This window comes from Gaeumannomyces tritici (assembly GCF_000145635.1).
Source record: "Gaeumannomyces tritici R3-111a-1 unplaced genomic scaffold supercont2.1, whole genome shotgun sequence".
Classification (NCBI taxonomy): domain Eukaryota; kingdom Fungi; phylum Ascomycota; class Sordariomycetes; order Magnaporthales; family Magnaporthaceae; genus Gaeumannomyces; species Gaeumannomyces tritici.
The window spans coordinates 7,735,593-7,753,913 of NW_008804545.1; the positions used below are offsets into that span (position 1 = coordinate 7,735,593).

Sequence of the window (18,321 nt, forward strand, 5' to 3'; positions counted from 1 at the left end):
TCGTGCTTTAGAAAGCATAGCGACTGTATTTGTCGAATAAATTAGAGAAGACAATCTCATTCTGCCATAAACGTTCCTTCTGCTAAGCCTCTGGATCCGGTTTATTCTGCGGTACCAACCCCAAAATGCAGGTGGTTTTCTCCTGTTCTACACCTAGTACAAAAACCTATTCTACAATCTATGATCTATAAAACCAGAAATCTCGCCCCCCTTCCCTCCGACTGGCACGTTCTCAAGGAAGCAAAGAGGGTTTAGCGCCTCGACGAGAAGGTGACGCTGAAAACTAATGTGTCACACGGGGATTGACCCCTCTGACTTACAGCAGGCCTGTTGGCCGCCTGTTGGCCTATGAGGAAACCGTACTAACCAGGCGCCTGATGGTTGGGTCGCTTACAAGAGTTACAGTCCCTCGCAGGCCGCAGCTGCTAATTGGAGGCTGGGCTACGTACCTTCGGACTCTGCACAGGCCACCTAGAGACCTATATATAGGGCGCCTCTCGGAGGATCCCTCGAGGAGATTCTGCTTCGTTAAGCATCTCCTTGAGGTCTCGAAAAAATTCATATGTTGAGACTTCTTTCTCTAAGCCGATTTTGTCCCCTTGCCGCACAAGATTACATCATCGTGGGCCCCCTCGAAGGGATCTGTCGAGAGGATTCTGTTTCGTTAAGCATCTTGAGGCCTTGAAAAAAAAGATCTTAATATATTGAGTAAGTCGCCCCTTGGTACACAAGGTCACATCGTTGTAGATCCCTCGCTTGACCCTCCTAATCGGTAGCCCACGGAGCCCACGACCAGTCGTCCACATCCCCCATCCACTCGCCCTCCCACAGGAACGGCTCCTGGTCCCCGCCGCGCCTAGAAATCCTCATCTGAGGCCTCAAGGAGCGGCTGGACATCCTCGCCGACGAGCGTTCCCAGGAAAAATCCACCTCCAAGCCCCATCGGCGGACCCGCTCTGCCCGGGTGGAAGTCCCTTGCCCATCGGCCAGCCCGCGAGCCCGCGGAGCTCCACGCTCGTTGCTGCCGGCCAGCTCGGGGATCTCGGGACCGGCGTCGTCTTTGCGACCCGACGCCGCGCTGACCCGGGAGTCTCCGGTGTGCCCCCCGCGCGAACACTCGCAGGCCTTGGAATCGGCGGCCTCTTCCCCGTCGTCGCCGGGCGCCTCGCAGAGCGTGGGACTGACGGCGGTGTCCATGTCGTCGCCGGGCAGCTCGTAGACCCGGGGCCCCTCGAAGGCTCCCTCGATGTCCAACTCGTAGGCGGGAGCGCCGCGCGCGCCGTCGCCTCCGGGCGGCCTGCGAGCGTCCTCGTCCATCTCCTCACGAGCAGGGCCGTACGGATCCGCATCCCAGTCGTCGTCGTCGACCAGGTCGCGGACCCAGGCGGCGGCCCTGTCGAGCTCGTCCTCGTGGTCGTCTCCCCAGGCGTCTCCCCAGCTAGGGCCCCAGCTTCGGTTGCCTGGCGAGGACTTGGTCAGCTTGTGCGATGGCCCCAAACGATGGCAGATGTTCATGGATGACAACTTACTTGCAGTCGATCTGCGCCATCGCGGGGTGGTGCAGTCCCAGGGGCAGCCGCGCTGGTCGGCCGAGTAGTCGAATCCGCAGAATGGGCATTGGATCGGGTAGGAGCGCATCGAGTTGATGCCGCTGCTTTTGGATTAGCGCGAAGCTGTGCCTGGTGGCGTGTGTCTCGGAGAGACTCGACACGCAACAAGTCCTCGAGGCCGTGGTTTGCTTGTCGTATCAGGATTCCGCGTAGCTGATGTGTTGGTGATAATACTTGTACGGCAATTCTCGATGTCCCCCGTTCGTAGTTTGCTTGATCAACTACGGGAGTGATTGTGTGCAGTGGGTTTGCTCGTGCAAGTTGCCAAGTAGACGAGTGATGGTATAGAGGCGCGTGGCCGAGTGCGTGTATCGGACAAACCACAGCTCGGATAACACGAGAGAAACAGCGTGCCCTTATATCCCATCAACAGCAGACCGGATGCCTCTGCTCGGTGGCCTGGCCGAGCTCACGGTTGGCCCGGGACGACAGCAAAGTCCAAAGATCTCCAGTGCTCAGCCATTTCCGTCCATGGCTGCGGTCGTTGTCCTCCCTCTGGGGGGGCCAGACCTGGCGGCCGGGCGAAAAGAAAAGGCGGAAAGGACGCGTACATGTGCCATGATTTGGGGCGATTTCTGGGGAATGGGGAGGAGGAAATCGCACATCTGGGTAGAGACGGCGCCGACCGAGAGATGTGCTAAAATTCGAGTTACAACACATTTTGAAGCTTCCATGTGATCTCTTTTCATCTTCTCAGGCCCGAATGTGGAGGGATGTTGGATGATGGACACCCCTGCGTTTATGCGAGTGTCGCCAAGCCCGCGGTTCTGGGCGCAAAATCCACACATCCGGTAACCAATAACGGATCGTCTGCAGGTCTCAAGGCAGGCCATTCCAGAAAGCCACGAGACGCCTGGGACATGAACTCGACAACCCGGACCGGATTGGATGCGACAAAGCCAGGAACTTAGCTCGCCCTCGTTGGGGAGGCTGTAGCCGCCGCGCATCGACATGATTTGCTGCGGGTGGTTGCGGCCACCCACGAGGCCCCCCAGACCGAGGCGATGCCCCCTGCCCGAAACGGCCAAATCCAACGCCTCTGGGCCGTCAGGCCAGGTTCTTGGGCCAACAAAACTGGGGGAGGTGTTGAAACTAGGTACCAGAGAGATAGCCCTGACCCCGAGCACGTAAATGTATGTATGCAAGGCTGAAAAACGACCGGTCAGCCCTCCATAAACACCGCCTCGGCCAGGACTAGGCGCTCTTGCATGCAGTGGCCCTCAGGTGACTCGGATCGAGGGAGAAGACTCCACTCGCCTTGTGCGTTGGCCGTCTCCTTGGCTGCCTCGCCTGACATCTCCACTGACTTTCGACTGGCGCTGGCAAGTATGGCGATATCGTCAGAGCGTGGGACCCAAAGGCCCGTGCCCGTGCTTGTAATGTGATTATGCATTGTGAACCCCTTTACCAAGAAACTACCCTATGATATAAAATAAATACAAGCGACATTGCGATGGCAATCGTAAAGGTGTCTCCATGCCAGAGCTCAGAGACAGGAGCGAAAAGAAACTGAGCCGTTCACACCAGCGTCGACAAGACTGACACACAGGGGCCTCGCGCCCTCGCAAGAAAATTAAGAAATAAGAGGAAGGGGAAAACAAGGCATCTTTATCTAGCAAGGCAGAAAGCGAGCCAAGAAGAAAGTCAATTCTTGGTATACCATTCCGTTGCCGCCACTCTTAGGCCGTGACGCCTTACCCCTTTTTTATTTGTAGTTGCCCTTCACGTACTTAGCTGCTGCCTCCAACAGCGCCTGAAATGGCGTCAGAGACAGCGTCGGCCGCCTTCAGTGCGCCGCTCTTGACAGTTTCGGCAGCGCTGCGCAGGGCGAGCTTTGCCTTGGACTCGACCTCGACGTCGGCGATCCGGTTGAGCTCCGTGACGAAGCTCTGGCCCCACCAGGCGCTCGTGTACTTGAAGACGTAGCGCTCGAGCTTTTTGTAGTTGATCTCGCGCTGCTCGGGGCCCATGGTGACGGCATCGTGGATCGCGTTGGCCAGCTCCTCCGTGTTCCAGGGGTTGACAATAAGCGAGCCGCTCAGGCTCTGGGCAGCACCCGTGAACTCGGACAGGATCATGACGCCGTGCCTGTCGCGCTGAGTGGCGATGTACTCGTAGCTGACCAGGTTCATGCCGTCGCGCGTCGAGCTCACCAGGCACACATCTGAGACGGCATACAGGGCCGCCAGCTCGTCGAAGCTGACCGACTGGTGCAGGAAGTGGATGGGCATGAACTCGATGGTGCCGAACTTGCCGTTGATGCGCCCCACCAGCTCGTTGACGACTGCGCGCAGGTTCTGGTATTCCTCCACGTCCTGCCGGCTGGGTACAGCCACCTGGACCAGCACTATCTTGCCGATCCATTCCGGATGCTCCGTGAGGAACACCTCGAGCGCGTGTAGCTTTTGCGGCACGCCCTTGATGTAGTCAAGCCGGTCGACGCCGACAATCAGCTTGACACCCTCGAACTTGCGTGTTAGTGCTGCGATACGCTCCATGACCTTGGGTTTCTTGAGACCCTCGACAAACTTCTCCGGGTCGATGCCGATGGGGAATGCGCCGACTGTAACGAAGCGGCCGGCATACTCGACGCCGTTGGGGGTGGTGGGTGCCGAGCTGTCTCCTCGTTAGCTGTTGACATCTCGCTGGGAAACAGGGGTCATGTATAAAAGGACAAAACAGGGCAACTCACAGGATGCGGGAGCAAGAGCTGAGGAAGTGGCGGGCATAGTCGTAGGTGTGGAAGCCCAGCAAGTCGCAGTGAAGGACGCCCCTGAGCAGAGCCTCCCGGACAGGCAGGATGCGGTAGATCTCGGAGGAGGGAAAGGGGGTGTGGAGGAAGAAGCCTATCTTGACGTCCTTCTTGGAGGAGCCAATCTCCTCGCGGAGCATCTCGGGCAGCAGCATGAGATGGTAGTCGTGAACCCAGATCATGTCGCCATCCTGAACATCCTTAATGACAGTCTGAGCAAACAGCCTGTTCACCTCCTTGTAAGCAGCCCAGGCAGACTCGTCAAAGGTGATCTCGCCGGGGTGGTAGTGGAAGAGAGGCCACAGGATCGAGTCTGCTCGTCGCGGAGAATTTGGTCAGTCACATTCAACCAAGTGGCATGCTGGTTTGCAGGGCTGATCGGTACGCACTCGAAAATCCGTTGTAATGCCTGTCGGCGAGCTCGTCGTCGACAAAGACGGGGTGGGCGCCGTACTCGTCCTTCAGCCTCTTGACCAGCGGACCGGCCTCGGCGTCGGGGACCTCGAGTCCAGGCCAGCCGTACCACTGGAAGCTGGTTGCCTTGGACAGACCGCTCAGGCCCGTGACGAGGCCGCCCGAGGACATGGAGAAGCTGTACTGGCCATCGTCGGAGCGCTTGATGGTGATGGGGAGGCGGTTGGATATCAGCAGGAGCCGGCCTCCGAGGGCCCTTTCATCTCCGTCGACGCTGCCCATTGTAACACTGGCGTTATGGACGAGGGTGGAGAAGGGACTGAGGCGAGCTGGCAAGTCGAAGCAAGGGGGGATCGCCGGCGCCGACGAGGGCTTTGGGGCGTGGGGCGGAGCTGTATATAAGCGGAAACCTATATATCGGGCGCGACAATAGCAAGTAAGAGCTTCGGGCCAGCTTCGAATTAGTACACTCCTCGCAGTACGTATAGACGCAGCTACAGTGTTGAGCCGAGCCAGGGGTGGGCCGACGGCGTGGCGAGAGTTGACAAAAACGGGTGTCGCTTCGGGAAGAATTTGGCGTCGAGGTTAAGGGGCGGCGGCGACAGGTCGGGAGCTGGGGGAGGATGGCGGGGTAATCTGTGCTCCCCAAAAACAGTTTGAGGCCCGACAGGAGGAGCTGACTGGGAAAATCCGTGACTTACAGCCAATGCGATGATCGCGGATGCTTGCCGCCTAAAGAACAAAAATCCAGGCGCGTGAGAACTCGATCAGTACTCGCAGCAGATGCAGAGCAAGTTTACAAGAAGATGGCAGGCGGCAGCAGCAACAAAGGGAAGCTGCGGTCTGATGGAGATATGGGCGGGCGCAAGCGCAAGCAATGGATTTGATGGAATGGCGGGGATGCTCACAGACGGGGAAGGAGCACTCTGGATGTCTACTACGTAATGTTGACTCCCAACTTACAGGGGCAGCCGCGGGAAAGCGCGCTATTCCCGCGTGGAGCCTTTTGAAAATCGGTCCTCCTCGATTCCCCCGAATCCCAAGAGCGAGTGCATTGGCTGGTCGGCACAGAATGCCAGGCCAGACCAGGCCAGGACGTCATCGATGCACGTCTTACAGCAGCCGGTCAAGCACGCGCTCGCCTGCCCGGCTTTTAGCCAAACGGGTCCGTCGCTTGAGCGTCGCGCGATGCCACGATAACTTCCCGGCAGGAAAAAAAAAGCCGGGGAGCTGTTGCTGTCGCACTGCGTGCTCCACCACAAAAGCGCCCAGCGCAGCAGGCGAGGCCCAAGCTCCCTCCCACCCGTTCTCGAAGCTTGGGCTATTTACGCCGACCTGACCGGGCCGCAGTTCCAAGTGATGCGACGGACTCGGGCGTTTGGGAGACTCGGGGCCAATCATCTGGCCACAAGTGAGCCAGGAGGTGGCTTTATCTGCGGGGAGAATATCCCTCAAAAGGCTGACGGGTGCGGACCAGAGGCCGTTTGTTGGCCGATTTGAACTCATGGTTGGTGCGTGGTTTCGAAATGGCGTTTTCAACGCCAAAATGGCTGGCAAAGGTGATCGATCAGCTTGCAATTTGAACTGGGAAAAGATTATTCATGACAAAGGGCCCTGTCAACTGGTGGGAAGGGCAGCCTACTCCAAACATAGGTGGACCAAGGGAGCCCAGCAACCATCAGTCAATGATTGGCCCTTATGGCGTAGTGGTAGCGCGTCGGTCTTGTATCCTCTGATCCATTCAAACCGAAGGTCCCTAGTTCGATCCTGGGTGGGGGCAGCTAACTTGACTTTTTGCATGTTCGGGGAATATGATCTGTCAGCCATTGTCATATTTTGAGGCATCACTCACTCTCTCGCTCACAAACAAGCATTCGTTTTTGCCCGGAACTTTCACCCAGTCATATCGTACAACATCTCACCTGGTCTCTCTTTTCTCCTAGCTTTTCCACACGCTCTCCAGGCCGTTCACGGCGATGCTCACCCTAGCGTCAGGCGAGAGCCCTCCAACCTTGACCTCAAACTCATTCAACACGCTGGCCGGGAGGATCAGCACTGTCGCCGCGTGGATGCCGCCGTCGACAAACACTTCGAAGATGCTCCGGTCCACTACCGCCTGCATCCGCCACGCCGGCGCCCCCGGCCCGTCTTCCCACACGTCGGCGATGGAGAACTTGTCGGTGACGGAGACGTCGTCCTCGAACAGAGCGCGTGCCCCAGACCGGTCGATCCAGAGGCCATGCCGCCGCCAAAGTCTATGCCCCACCGCAGCGCCTCGCCCGTCGACGGCGACGACAGCGAGAAGTTGAGCTGCGCGTCTGGTCCTAGCCTCGCCGCGTCCAGCCCCGTCACGTTGGCGTCGATGTAGTACGCCCCGGACCCCGACTCCCCCGGCCCCAGCGCCGCCGTCCGCCCGTCACCCTGCCCGCCTGGACCTGCCGCCCCGCCGCCGTCGAAGCTGCAGTTGTCTAGCGGCGGCCGTGGCTGCTGGCTGCCGCTACCACCCAGGACCGGCGCCAGCCCACCGTGCACCTCGTTGACCATGGTCCACCAACGCGCGGCGCCTTGGCCAGGTAGTGGACGCGCGGCAGCGTGAAGCCGCCGCGCCACCCCTCCAGCTGGCCCATGGGCACGCGCTCGGCGTACTGCCAGTTGGAGGCCCAGCCCAGGCCGACGGCGTCGGAGCCCTCGGGCAGGCCGTAGAAGTACTTCGCCGCGTAGTTGCCTTGCCGAAGTCGGCGATGCGCGTCGCGCCGTCCCAGGGCGAAAAGTGCGTGCCGTTGAACTCGCCAGGGAAGTACTGCGTCGCCGACCCGCCCCCTTGCGCCGACACCACTAGCACCCAGGCCTGCCGGCGCGGAGCGGTTCCTCCGCCGTTACGCACCTGCATTGTACCAGGTTCGGGCTTTCCCACTGCGCGCCTGGCGGGCCGTGCCGCGAAAAGTTGGACTCGTGCGTCCAGTGCCGCAGGTCCGGGCTCGAGTAGATGCCGACGGCGGGCTCGCGCGCGTACGCGAGCACCATGACCCAGCGGTTCTCGTGCCGGACGACCTTTGGGTCGCGGAGCTGGCCGTCGTCGCCGTCGATGGCGGGGTTGCCGTCGTAGTGCCGGAACGAGTAGCCGCCGTCGAGTGAGTAGGCCAGCGCCTGCGTCTGCGTGCCGGGCGTGCCGTCGTCCTCGGCGTGCTCCGCCAGCGTGAACACGGCCACCACGCCGCTGTCGCGGTCCAGGAAGAAGCCCGGCGTGTTGTTGGGGTCCGTTACGACGCTGCCCGAGAGGACGGACGCGCGAGCCCGCGGCGGCGGCGACAGCGCCTCCGGCTGGTTCTCCCAGTGGTACAGGTCCCGGCTCGTCGCGTGGCCCCAGTGCTGGTTGCCGGCCGACAGCCTTGTCGGGTTGTGCTGGTAGTAGGCGTGCTAGAGCCCGTGCCCGTCCAGGAACATGCCGCTCGGGTCGTTCATGAAGTTCTGCGGCGCCGAGAAGTGCACCTGCGGCCGGAGCGCGCCCGTGTAGTCCCCCGCCTCTGGCACGCCGAGCGACCGAGCGATTGCTGGGGAGTGTCTGGCATGTTGCTGCTGTTGGCGAGCCCACGCTCCTGTGGATGTGAGTGGCGACGCCGCCGCGGCGACGATGATTGCCAGAGTAGCGGATGCTCGGAGGGAATCCGGCAGCATCCTAGCCGTAGTAGCGAGGTCGTCGGCTGCCGCCCCGCGAGCGATGATGGAGAGTGGGTAAAGTAGTGGCAGCCCGACTGCGTAGTTGGCTCCGAATCTTCTGTGTTGGAGGAGAGCGAGCAATGCCAGAGGTTCAAGGCTCACGCAAAGGCATATGACCAGAGACGAGCAATTGGAAAAGCTTGCTTGCGCGTAGCCCCTCTCGTCGCCTTTTCCTTTGTTCAGCCGTCTATCACTTGGGATGAACTGCTTTTGGTGCCCGTCGGCTTCATGGCTTCATGGCTTGGAGGCGCTAGCGTCAAAGCGCCGCAGCGGGGGACCGGGAGGAGCATCTAGGTCGGCAGACGCGGCAATGGCTCTGCTGGAGACTCTGCCATGGAGGTCTCGGGGCCGGACCCGGGAGACTCGAGCTGGCAAGCTATCCTGTGAGCTCCATCTAAATTTAAGCAAACTCTTCGTGTTTCGTTCTTGGTCCGATGGTGCTGATTCGAACGCGCGAATGCATGTCAGGGCGTTGGGAGCGAGCAGCCGTCTCATCCAAGCTTGTCGTGGAGAGGACAATCCTGCCAATGAACGGATACTGAATGAAATCTATTAAAGCCCGCTTCTTTTTCCCTCCCATTGTTTAATTGCCAACCATTCCTGGTCCTTTGAGGTGGCTGAAGGGAAGGCATCGCGGCTGTCTAGTGCGTTCGCCTATTACATCAACTGGTTGCTCTAGAGCATCACATTTCGCATGTATCATGTACACATTCGGGCAGCACCAAACTTGGCCGTTGGGGGCCTATTACCCCACACTAGTTCCGGTTTGCCGCGCGCGAGCGCCTTGTCTGTCCCTCGACGTGGCACCATTGCTGATGTGTTGGCCGTTTAGCGCGACCCGGTCCGACAGCCTCCTGCATGGGTGGACGGGAAGCAGGAAACATAAAAGGAACTGTTTGGTTGGACTGAGGCAGCAGCGATCAGGTATAACAACAACATTCCTGTGCCTCCAGCCTTTCCCCAGCAGCCCCACCGCAACTCTATCCCAGCCATCTACCTAGGTCGGGTACCTACCTAGCACACTAGAGTTTGGTTTGCACGAAATGGGGAATGGGCAGTCGTTGTCCACTGTGGTTTTCCCCTGTCGCTTGCTCCAAGAACGCACCGGACCCTACGAACACCATGGAAGAGCCTGATAAACAGCTGGAAGAGCTTTTGGCGTCGTGGCAGACGTGCAAAAGCCAGGACGAGCAGAAAAATGCTGTGATCCAGGTGAGAATTCCAGCATGGGTAGACGCAGTACTGAACTTTAGATTGACTGCTTACGACAAATTGCCATCTTCAAACAGGCCCTGTTCACTCGTGTGGGTGACCTCAAGGACAATTTAAAGCAAATGGAGCGCAGCCTGAAGGAGGAACGGATGCTCAAAGACCTCTACCGCAAGAATTTGGAGGACGCAACGAGCTCCAACAAGTCTCTGGTTCAAGCAAAGGTTTGCCGCTCCAACTTCTCCGCCTTGCCTCGATCTCTGCTTACAACCTTGGCTTTCTATTTCTCAGGAGCGGTGCTCCTTTGCTTTGGTTCTCGTGGATGGCGACTGCATGCTAGTAAGCCTCCCCAGTATTCCCTCAAACGCCTCCGCCTCTGGGGAACAAGATTGACACTAGCCATCCCATGCGCAGTTCCAGGATGAGTTCATCAAGGGTGGGTTCGACGGTGGCCGCCGGGCCGCGCAGAGCCTCAAGCAAGGTGTCAAGTCGCAGCTGGACGCACTGGCCGATGAAGGCAAGGATCCACGCCTCCAGGTCGTCGTGCGTGTGTATGCCAACCTCAAAGGCCTCGCCAAGGTCTACAAGGACACGTGCACTATCTTCCCAGATGTCCCCTCGGCTTCCGTCGACGAGTTCGTCCGTGGGTTCAACATGCTGGATCCGCTGTGCGACTTTATCGACGCCGGCAACGGCAAAGAATGCGCCGACGAAAAGATCAAAGCTTTGTTCCGCCTCGGCCTCGACGACGTTCACTGCCGCCAGATATTGTTCGGTGCGTCCGCCGACAACGGCTACGCGCGTCTCTTGGGGCAGCACGTCGGCGACGATGCGGTTTGTGGGCGCATCACGCTACTTCAGGGCCCGCCGTTCGCGCACGAGTTGGCGTTGATCAAGAACCGTTTCCGCGTGGCAACCATGGATGGCGTGTTTCGGAGGGAGAAGCTGTCCCTGCACCTCACGCCGCCGGCCACGCCCTCGTCCGACTACGTGTGTAACGCTGCTCCCGCCTCAGCCAAACCAGCCTCCTCCGACGTGGCGGCGCGGGAGAAATCACCGCCGCAAGCCACCGCCGCTGCCCCGCCGTCCGGGGACACGAACCAAACTCCGACCTCCTCCAACGGGGATGGCAGCGCCGCCCCGCTCGGCAAAGTGCGGAAGAACCGGCACGGGCAGCGTGTGGACCTGCCGATCGAGTGCTCGGCCAAGGACCTGAACCGGATGAAGAACCGTCAGCTCTGCCACAGCTTCCACCTGCTGGGGGAGTGTTCCTGGATGGAAAAGTTCGGAGACTGCAAAAACAAGCACGGGGAGCGGGTCTACGGGCCCTGGGTACACACGTTGCAGGCTGTGGCCCGGCTCTCGTGCTGCAATCGGGGCTTGAACTGCGCCGACCCCAAGTGTCTGGCCGGCCACAGCTGCCCCACGCCTGAGTGTCCCGGGCCCGCGAAAGGTTGCCGCTTCTCGCGGGCGATGCACAATGTGGATGCCACGCCGCTGTAAAGCGGTTGTGGTGGGAAACTCTGGATTGGTTGGTTGGTTTGGCGTCGTGCCCTTCGCACTCCGGTGTGATGGCGGCGTAAAGGTTGGACATAACATCTGCTGGTAGCGCCGCGACTTGTAATCCTCGGTGCCGCCTTGGCCACCTGGAATGGACTGCGGTTGTGGCCTCGGTTTAAGGCGGGTGGTTAATAGCCAGTATGAACGGGTAAATAGGTATACAATTGCCCATTTCCTTCCGGCGATGTCGGGTCTGGCATCGCGAGGACTACGTGATGCATGGGATCAATACTTAGACAACCGACGGGCCCATCGTATCCTCCCAGTATACTACTGCCGACAAGAGACATGCCAAAGACAGCGGCCGGGATTCGCGTACACATGATTGAAGCAGCCGTTTTATTTTCCCAATCTTGCACTTTGCCATCCTTGTGCTGGTATACGTATCCGGTGGTATATAAAAAAGCTATAAAACAATAACCTGACCTGTAGACGCCACGCACCCCAAGGCATTCCCAGCGGCCGAGCTTGCTCCTCCTCCACCACCGTATTTTCCACAGTAGCACCTGCCTACCTCAATTGTCAACAGAGGCGAAGTTAGCGAGAAGCACCAGCTGCCTTGCCGCTGCCCTTGCCCTTCTTCCCAGGGTCAGGATTGGGGTCAGTCTTTGCCTTTGGTTGGCTGACCGCGGTAGACTTCCCAGGGCCGTGACTCTTCCCGACCGGCGTCGCCTTCGGAGGGCTGGCAACGATGGGCTTCGAGTGGTCCTGGCCCTTCCCACGGTGGGCCTTTGGCTGGCTGTGAGTGGCGGGCTTTCCTTTACCAACGGCGCCAGGCCTGCTCGGGGTGCAAGGCGGTCACAGGGACTCAGCCCGCATGCCCCGCCCACCTCCACCCAGAGATGACTGGGTACTACCGGGGGAAAGCTCCAGTGAAGGCACCGCTCAAGTACAGATCGACCCCCCATTATATTGTTTGTTGGTTCTAGGTTGGCTGGTGTGTGCCCTTGGCTGTGCTCCAATGTTCCATGTTGTGCTAAGCCTCAACTCTCGGCCCAAAAATAAAATTCTCACCCGTCATCGTCTCATCTTGGGCTGATCCGAAGGACGGCCAACTGCCAGCAGGAGAGCAAGATCAGGGCAAGTTCAGGTGCTCCATCCGCTGCCCCGACACGAGGGGATCAATCTGTCGACACGGCTCAACCTCACAGCCGCAACAAGACAGAAATGTCGGAATCCCACAGCAGCTGTGACGCCCCGGCCTTCCTGCCGACCGATTTGCGTTGCCGCGTATTGCACTACTTCCTCGCGACAGTCGTGGAGCCACGCGTATTGGATTTCCAGTTCCGGCTCCAGCTGGCAGACCTTGAGGACTGCCGCTGGAAAGTCCTCCCCGGCCGCTACTTGGCCGCCCGTGTGCGCTCTGCCAACGCGACTCTGGCGACCAACCACGAGTGTCGCCAGCTTGCGCTCAAGGCATTTCCCGACACGCTTACCATCAAGGGCGAGACGGTGAATGGGCTGGTTCGCTTCGACAGGACCAGGGATGTTGTAGCCGCGCGAATCTTGGCAATTAGCTCACACCTATGGACAAGCTGTACTCCCGAAGATATGCGACGGTTCGGGCCGTTTCTGGTTAGGAATGCCGAATACATAATCCCCGGATTTTCGGACCACGTCGAGCGTCTCGCCGTCGATCATATCGATTTAGACCGCGCAGGCTATATATGGAGCATGGATGGCGATAACGACCGCAAGGGTTTGATTTGGAACTTTATCGGAACGTTCCGCAACATGAAAACTGTCTACTGCTTATTGGATTATTAAACCAAAGCCCTTAAAGATATCCATTGGTGCGGCTACGCTGACGCCGTTAAAGCCTTCGAAACAGTTGGGTCGGCACGGGTCGCCTACGGTCGAACCCGCCAACTCTCCATCGCCACCGTCTGGCCGGACCCGGACGGCCATCCTGACTTTGCCAGAGCCCGGGTGAAACCGCCAATGACGCCGCTCACCCGAATGTTGGAAATATACGACGAACATAAAGGGGTGGAAGAGGACTTGTGGGATATGTTTGCCGGGGTCGAGCTTTATCCGATGATCCAATTCGATGGCAAATCGAGCCAGCGAGTGTTGGAGAGGCTCCGGAATGCCCCCTGCTGCGAGGATCTGCCCGATGAAGAGGCCCCTGGTTTGAGTGAGCCGTCGTGCGTCGCCACCGTCGACTGTGACGATCCCGAGGGATGTCTAGGTCACTCTGCGGAGAGCGACCTGGGAGACACAGGAGAATAGAGCGCCGGAATCCCAACGAGATTGGAGGGCTTTGGATCCAGACACAAGGGACCTCGGTTACGGGTGCAATAGTGAAGACTTCACCTGGGGCGATTACATGGGCACAACTCGTTTTACAAGCCGTGATCCCTTCGATTTGCGAGTTGTACGCCCCCTGCGCGATAACCCTCCGACCGATCCAAAAAGTATATACCGAAGCCACTGCTAAACTGTTCAAAGACTTCAAGCCCACGGAAGCGGTTGAGCGGTGGTTGGAAGCCGTATGCCAAGACGTGGGTATTGGCGCGGGGGAGCAAGAAATCGTCGCCGATTTGGCGGAATGTCGTTTGGACGTGGAGGTTGCAAAGGTCTAGTTGGCATGGAGGCAGGGGTTTGGACAAAGGATGTCAGCACCGGGGGTACCTGTTTGGTTCTGTGAGCCGACGACATCGCTTCACACCTTCTTCATGTGGCAGGAGCTGGAGCGTCAGCTGGGCACCGGCAGCTGCATAGCAAGGTCACTTTCTGGCGTTCGCGATATTGCCTGCGTCTTGCCCCGCACCTCTGGGCGGCCTGCGACTGGCTACCAATGTCGTGAGGCGGGAAGCCGAGCGGCACGCGATTGCTGGCACGGAAGAGCGGCAGTGAGTCGATGTTGTCGAGGCTGTCGATGCCGATAACCTGGCAATCTGGTGTTAGGCTAGTGATGCCGGCGAGGGTTGGGTTATTTGCATAAGTTGAGGTCGACTGCCTTGCGAACCGAAAATTCCGCAACGGTGGTGACCTTGGGCGAATAGCACCGCGCGAAACAAAAAGGTATTCGGTCCACCAAAACGCGCAATCATGAGGCTGCCGACACTCCCTTTTCTGGCACTCTCATGGGGGGGACTCGCGGCAGACGCATCCCCTCCCTCCCGGGCCCAGCTCACAGCCCGGACGACAACGGGGACGTACATCGGCATGCAGAACCCGGAATACGGCAGCGTGCGCGAGTTCCGCAACATCCCCTACGCGCTCCCGCCGACGGGCAGGCGGCGGTGGCGGCCACCGGTGGCGGTGCCGCCCTCGCGGGGCGGCAGCCACCGCTTCTCGCGGCGGTTCCCGCCACCGTGCGCGCAGTTCCTGTCGGGGCAGGAGTCGCTGTGGAACGCCAACATGACCGACTTCCAGCTCCGGGTGGGCGAGGGCCAGGCCTATACGGCCGGGGCCAGCGCCCAGACGTCGTCCGAGGACTGCCTGTCGCTGGCCGTGTGGACGCCGGCCGACGTGCGGGCCGACGCGGCGCTGCCCGTGATCCTCTTCATCCCCGGCGGCAGCTACACCGTGGGCGGCATCGACATCCCCTACCAGAACCCGGCGCCGTGGGTGGCGCGGTCGGGGGCGCACATAGCCGTCGTGGCCCAGTACCGCCTCGGCGTCTACGGCTACCCCAACGCGGCGGGGCTGGCAGGCGACGCGGACGGCGCCAACAACGCGGGCGTGCTCGACGTCCACGCAGCGCTGGGGTGGGTGTACGCCAACGTCGCGGCCTTTGGCGGGGATCGGGACAGGATCACGCTCTGGGGCCACAGCGCGGGCGGCGTGTTGGCCGACATGGCCGGGTTCGCGTTCCCCGACGACTTTGTCGCCGCGGGACTGTTCCTCATGTCGGGCACCGGCATGTACATCCCGGGCACCAGCGACCCAGATCACACAAACTTCACCTTTGTGGCGCGCCGCGTGGGCTGCGACTTTGCCGGCGAGGACGACGACGGCGGCGCGGCCGAGCTCGAGTGCATGCGCCAGGTGCCGGAAACGCTGCTGACCAACGTGGTCGGGCGGTACGGCGACCAGCGCACCGAGCCGGGGCTCAACTTCAAGCCACGGGCAGACGAGGTGGTGGTGTTTTCCAACCCCATGGCGCGGGCGGCGGCGGGGAGGCTGCCGCGGGTGCCGGCGCTCGTGTCGACGACGGCCAACGAGCAGGCGTCGCGGATACGCTACCCCAAGGAAAACGTGGCCAAGGGGCCCGACCAGGCCGAGGTGGACAAGGGCACGGTGGGCTTCAACTGCGTGGTCAGCAACACGACCGACGCGCGCGCGCGCGCCGGCCTGCCCACCTACCGGTACCAGTTCGCGGGCAACTACACGGGCAGCCTGGGCCCGCTGCCGTGGATGGGCGCCTACCACGGCATCGACCTGCCGCTGCTGTTTGGCACGTACGCGCGCCGGCTCGGCGGCCTGGGCCCGGACGACGCGGCCGAGCTGACGCGGGTGAGCGAGGCCATGCAGGACTATGTTTTGGCCTTCATCTCGGACCCGGTTGACGGGCTGCGCAAACGTGGGTGGCTGCCGCAGACGACGCCGGCGATGGAGGGTGGGCCCATGATGCGGTTCGCGTGGAGGGGGAGGACGGCGGTGAATATCAGCTCGAGCGAGGTGGACGATTCGTGTCTGCGTGGAGTGCCTTGGAATGCCAATCCGTAAGGCAGATTCGGGGTTCGAGGTCATGGGTGTATGTATGTGTTGGCACCTTTTTACACGTCGCTCGACGGCTGATTTGCAGCCCCCTCAACTCGGGCAACTGGAGGTGGGGAAGGCCTCACCCCTCAGCTCAGCCCTCTTCTAGCCTGCGCTCCCGCTTCACCCTGTCCTCACCCTATCCTGTTCTCGCTCTTGCCCTCACTTTACTGCAAGCCAAACAGCCACACGGGATGGAATACCGGTATACCACACTCGAGCCTCGCTCAATCCGCCTCCTGAGGCTCGTTCCCGGGATCGATGCCGACGTCCTGACCGGCGTGCTGGTCACAGCCTCCCTCGACAATGTGCCCGACTTCACTGCGCTGTCATACGCATGGGGCTGCCCGGAGCCCCGGCAGAGAATCTACCTTGATGGCTTCAAGGCCGAAATTGGGCCAGAATTACACAGCGCCTTGAAGCATCTCCGGTCTGCCGATCAAAAAACCCTCATCTGGGCTGATGCGCTTTGCATCAACCAGGCGGACGTGCCAGAGCGCACCCAACAGGTCAAGATTATGGCTCATGTCTATGCCGCGGCGAGGGAAACGGCAATCTGGCTTGGTGACGAGTCGCCTGAGGTTTTGAGGGCCTTTGGCCATCTGCGCATCGCCGGAGACGATTTTTTAAAGTTAGAGAGTTCTAGTTCTGGTTTGCCAACACCACGAGAGGGATCGGGAATGTTCACCTCCGATCATCAGGCCTTTCTAGACATCTGCGCTTTGCTCAAGCGCCCCTGGTTTTCACGAAAGTGGATCATCCAGGAGCTAGCCAAATCGCAGAAGCCGGTGTTGATGGCGGGCAGGAAGTGCCTTCCATGGTGTTTTTTGGCTGCCTGGCTGCTCATCCTCGAACTTCAGACGGCTTGCCCTACCCTAAACACGCCGAAACTTTGTCAAGCCGAGTTCTACGTGTCGGCATCGAAGCATCAGAGAGCTGCAGTGTTGATGAAGATTGCTTCTCACAAAAACGGCCATGAGCCGTTGCTACATCTTTTGGCGATGACGCTGGAGTTCGGATGCAAAGACATTCGCGACCAAGTTTTTGCACTGGTGGGGATGGCGTCCGATGCAGAAAAGTTTGACATCATCGACTACAGCGAGCGGATCGAGACGGTCTGCCAACGGCTTGCGTACGCTTCCGTGTCGGATAGCGCGAGCCTCAAGCGGCTGTGGTTTCTCCTCTACCTCACGCCCCTGGACCGCCGTGTGCATTCCTGGGTGCCCAACCTCGAGAGCCTGTTGGTGGGCCGAGAGGGCGTCACCTTGTCCATGCAGTTTACACTGTTCGAGCGTGGACAGCACAGCGCATCCGGGCACTCGGCCCTGGACACGAGGCTGGACAAAGACAGGAATACCCTGGCGATCCGGGGTCGCATCGTCGACAAGCTGCAGCGGCTTGGATCGAGCAGTCGAGGCCTCGAGAGCGCCCGTCAAATCGAGAAAATGATGTTGCCAGGGCATGACGACGACCTGCAAGACGCAGCTAGACAGACTTTCCAGTGGATGGAGGAATGCATAGACATTGCCCAGTCCCCAGGAAGGGGGAGGACCAAGGCCGAGGAAGCTTTCCGAGAGGCACTGCTCCACGACCCCCCAATCCAGGAGAAGGCACTCTCGATGGCAGGAGTGCTGGACCAGGAATTCCCTGAGCAGCTGCGTCTACGGAAAATTGCAGCATATGATAACATGGACCGCGCGCTGGCTGCCTGTATCGCGCTGTCGGGCCTGCAATCCACGCGCCTCATAAGGTATCTCATGAGCGACAGGGTGAACAGACGGTTCGGCCGCACGGAGAAAGACAAGATAGGATGGCTGCCGCCGGTGGCCGAGGAGGGCGATTTGATCTGTATCTTACACGGCATGACGCTGCCCTACGCCATCCGTCCGGCTGGCGATGGCTACCAACTTGTTGGCGAATGCATCGTTATGGGGCTCATGAGGGGCGAAGGCATGGATTTGCCGAATGCGGAGTCGGAAATGATCGTCCTTAGGTAGAGTATTTGACGGTGCATGTTGTCTGCAGCTCGCAGTAGCTTTCTGTTGGCCCAATATGTGGTTGGCCAAGCACCCGGCCACGTATGTCTAGGCCGAGGAGACGAAAGGGCAAAAGTTGTCTCAACCACGCTGGTTCTTATCCCAAGTTTCATTGAGTTTAGCTACTCTGATATAATCCAATCCCGTACCTGACTTTATTCCTTTCCTACCATGCTGTCGCGCTGTCTGCCATCAGACCTCTCAAGTAAGGCTTACCCTCAAGAGTGCCGTTGAGCCCTGCCCTGGACCGACCCAGCCAGCACCCACAGCAGGCGGCCCCCGCTTTGCTTAGCGCTGCAAGGCGCTAGGATCG

At 59.9% G+C, this 18,321-nt stretch overlaps 9 protein-coding genes and 1 non-coding gene across 10 annotated transcripts; 6 read left to right on the plus strand and 4 right to left on the minus strand.

Moving 5' to 3' along the window:
* Positions 1-765: 765 nt before the first annotated feature.
* On the minus strand, positions 766-1,515 carry GGTG_02467 (hypothetical protein; the record flags this gene model as incomplete). The annotated part of the gene is made up of 1 exon (XM_009220239.1): positions 766-1,515. One exon carries the CDS (start codon positions 1,513-1,515, stop codon positions 766-768), a length of 750 nt encoding a protein of 249 aa, XP_009218503.1.
* Positions 1,516-2,772: 1,257 nt separating this feature from the next.
* On the minus strand, positions 2,773-3,003 carry GGTG_02468 (hypothetical protein; the record flags this gene model as incomplete). The annotated part of the gene is made up of 1 exon (XM_009220240.1): positions 2,773-3,003. The coding sequence occupies one exon, from the start codon at positions 3,001-3,003 to the stop codon at positions 2,773-2,775; it is 231 nt and encodes a 76-aa protein (XP_009218504.1).
* Positions 3,004-3,340: 337 nt separating this feature from the next.
* GGTG_02469 (alpha,alpha-trehalose-phosphate synthase 1) lies at positions 3,341-5,058 on the minus strand (the record flags this gene model as incomplete). The annotated part of the gene is made up of 3 exons (XM_009220241.1): positions 3,341-4,226; positions 4,303-4,675; positions 4,752-5,058. 3 exons carry the CDS (start codon positions 5,056-5,058, stop codon positions 3,341-3,343), a joined length of 1,566 nt encoding a protein of 521 aa, XP_009218505.1.
* A 1,410-nt stretch (positions 5,059-6,468) lies between these two features.
* GGTG_20041 lies at positions 6,469-6,556 on the plus strand. The gene has a single exon. It is a non-coding gene; the product is annotated as a tRNA-Thr (tRNA).
* Positions 6,557-6,715: 159 nt separating this feature from the next.
* Positions 6,716-9,303, minus strand: GGTG_02470 (inulinase; the record flags this gene model as incomplete). Its single annotated transcript, XM_009220242.1, has 6 exons — positions 6,716-6,924; positions 6,981-7,234; positions 7,318-7,596; positions 7,661-8,193; positions 8,266-8,551; positions 9,203-9,303. The coding sequence occupies 6 exons, from the start codon at positions 9,301-9,303 to the stop codon at positions 6,716-6,718; spliced, it is 1,662 nt and encodes a 553-aa protein (XP_009218506.1).
* Positions 9,280-11,613, plus strand: GGTG_02471 (hypothetical protein). Its single transcript, XM_009220243.1, has 4 exons — positions 9,280-9,705; positions 9,783-9,926; positions 9,994-10,041; positions 10,117-11,613. The coding sequence occupies exons 1-4, from the start codon at positions 9,544-9,546 to the stop codon at positions 11,203-11,205; spliced, it is 1,443 nt and encodes a 480-aa protein (XP_009218507.1). The 5' UTR covers positions 9,280-9,543; the 3' UTR covers positions 11,206-11,613.
* Positions 11,614-12,429: 816 nt separating this feature from the next.
* On the plus strand, positions 12,430-13,494 carry GGTG_02472 (hypothetical protein; the record flags this gene model as incomplete). The annotated part of the gene is made up of 2 exons (XM_009220244.1): positions 12,430-12,961; positions 13,037-13,494. The coding sequence occupies 2 exons, from the start codon at positions 12,430-12,432 to the stop codon at positions 13,492-13,494; spliced, it is 990 nt and encodes a 329-aa protein (XP_009218508.1).
* An 822-nt stretch (positions 13,495-14,316) lies between these two features.
* GGTG_02473 (hypothetical protein) lies at positions 14,317-15,939 on the plus strand (the record flags this gene model as incomplete). The annotated part of the gene is made up of 1 exon (XM_009220245.1): positions 14,317-15,939. The coding sequence occupies one exon, from the start codon at positions 14,317-14,319 to the stop codon at positions 15,937-15,939; it is 1,623 nt and encodes a 540-aa protein (XP_009218509.1).
* A 227-nt stretch (positions 15,940-16,166) lies between these two features.
* On the plus strand, positions 16,167-16,571 carry GGTG_02474 (hypothetical protein; the record flags this gene model as incomplete). Its single annotated transcript, XM_009220246.1, has 1 exon — positions 16,167-16,571. A coding segment is annotated over one exon (405 nt), but the record flags the coding sequence as incomplete, so codon positions are not given.
* A 402-nt stretch (positions 16,572-16,973) lies between these two features.
* On the plus strand, positions 16,974-17,969 carry GGTG_02475 (hypothetical protein; the record flags this gene model as incomplete). The annotated part of the gene is made up of 1 exon (XM_009220247.1): positions 16,974-17,969. The coding sequence occupies one exon, from the start codon at positions 16,974-16,976 to the stop codon at positions 17,967-17,969; it is 996 nt and encodes a 331-aa protein (XP_009218511.1).
* Positions 17,970-18,321: the final 352 nt, after the last annotated feature.

Coding starts and splice junctions, on each gene's coding strand:
- GGTG_02471 (XM_009220243.1), top strand. CDS start 9,544: ATGGGCAGTCGTTGTCCACTGTGGTTTTCCCCTGTCGCTTGCTCCAAG. Junction 9,706..9,782: donor AGAAAAATGCTGTGATCCAG/GTGAGAATTCCA, acceptor ATCTTCAAACAG/GCCCTGTTCACTCGTGTGGG. Junction 9,927..9,993: donor AGTCTCTGGTTCAAGCAAAG/GTTTGCCGCTCC, acceptor TCTATTTCTCAG/GAGCGGTGCTCCTTTGCTTT.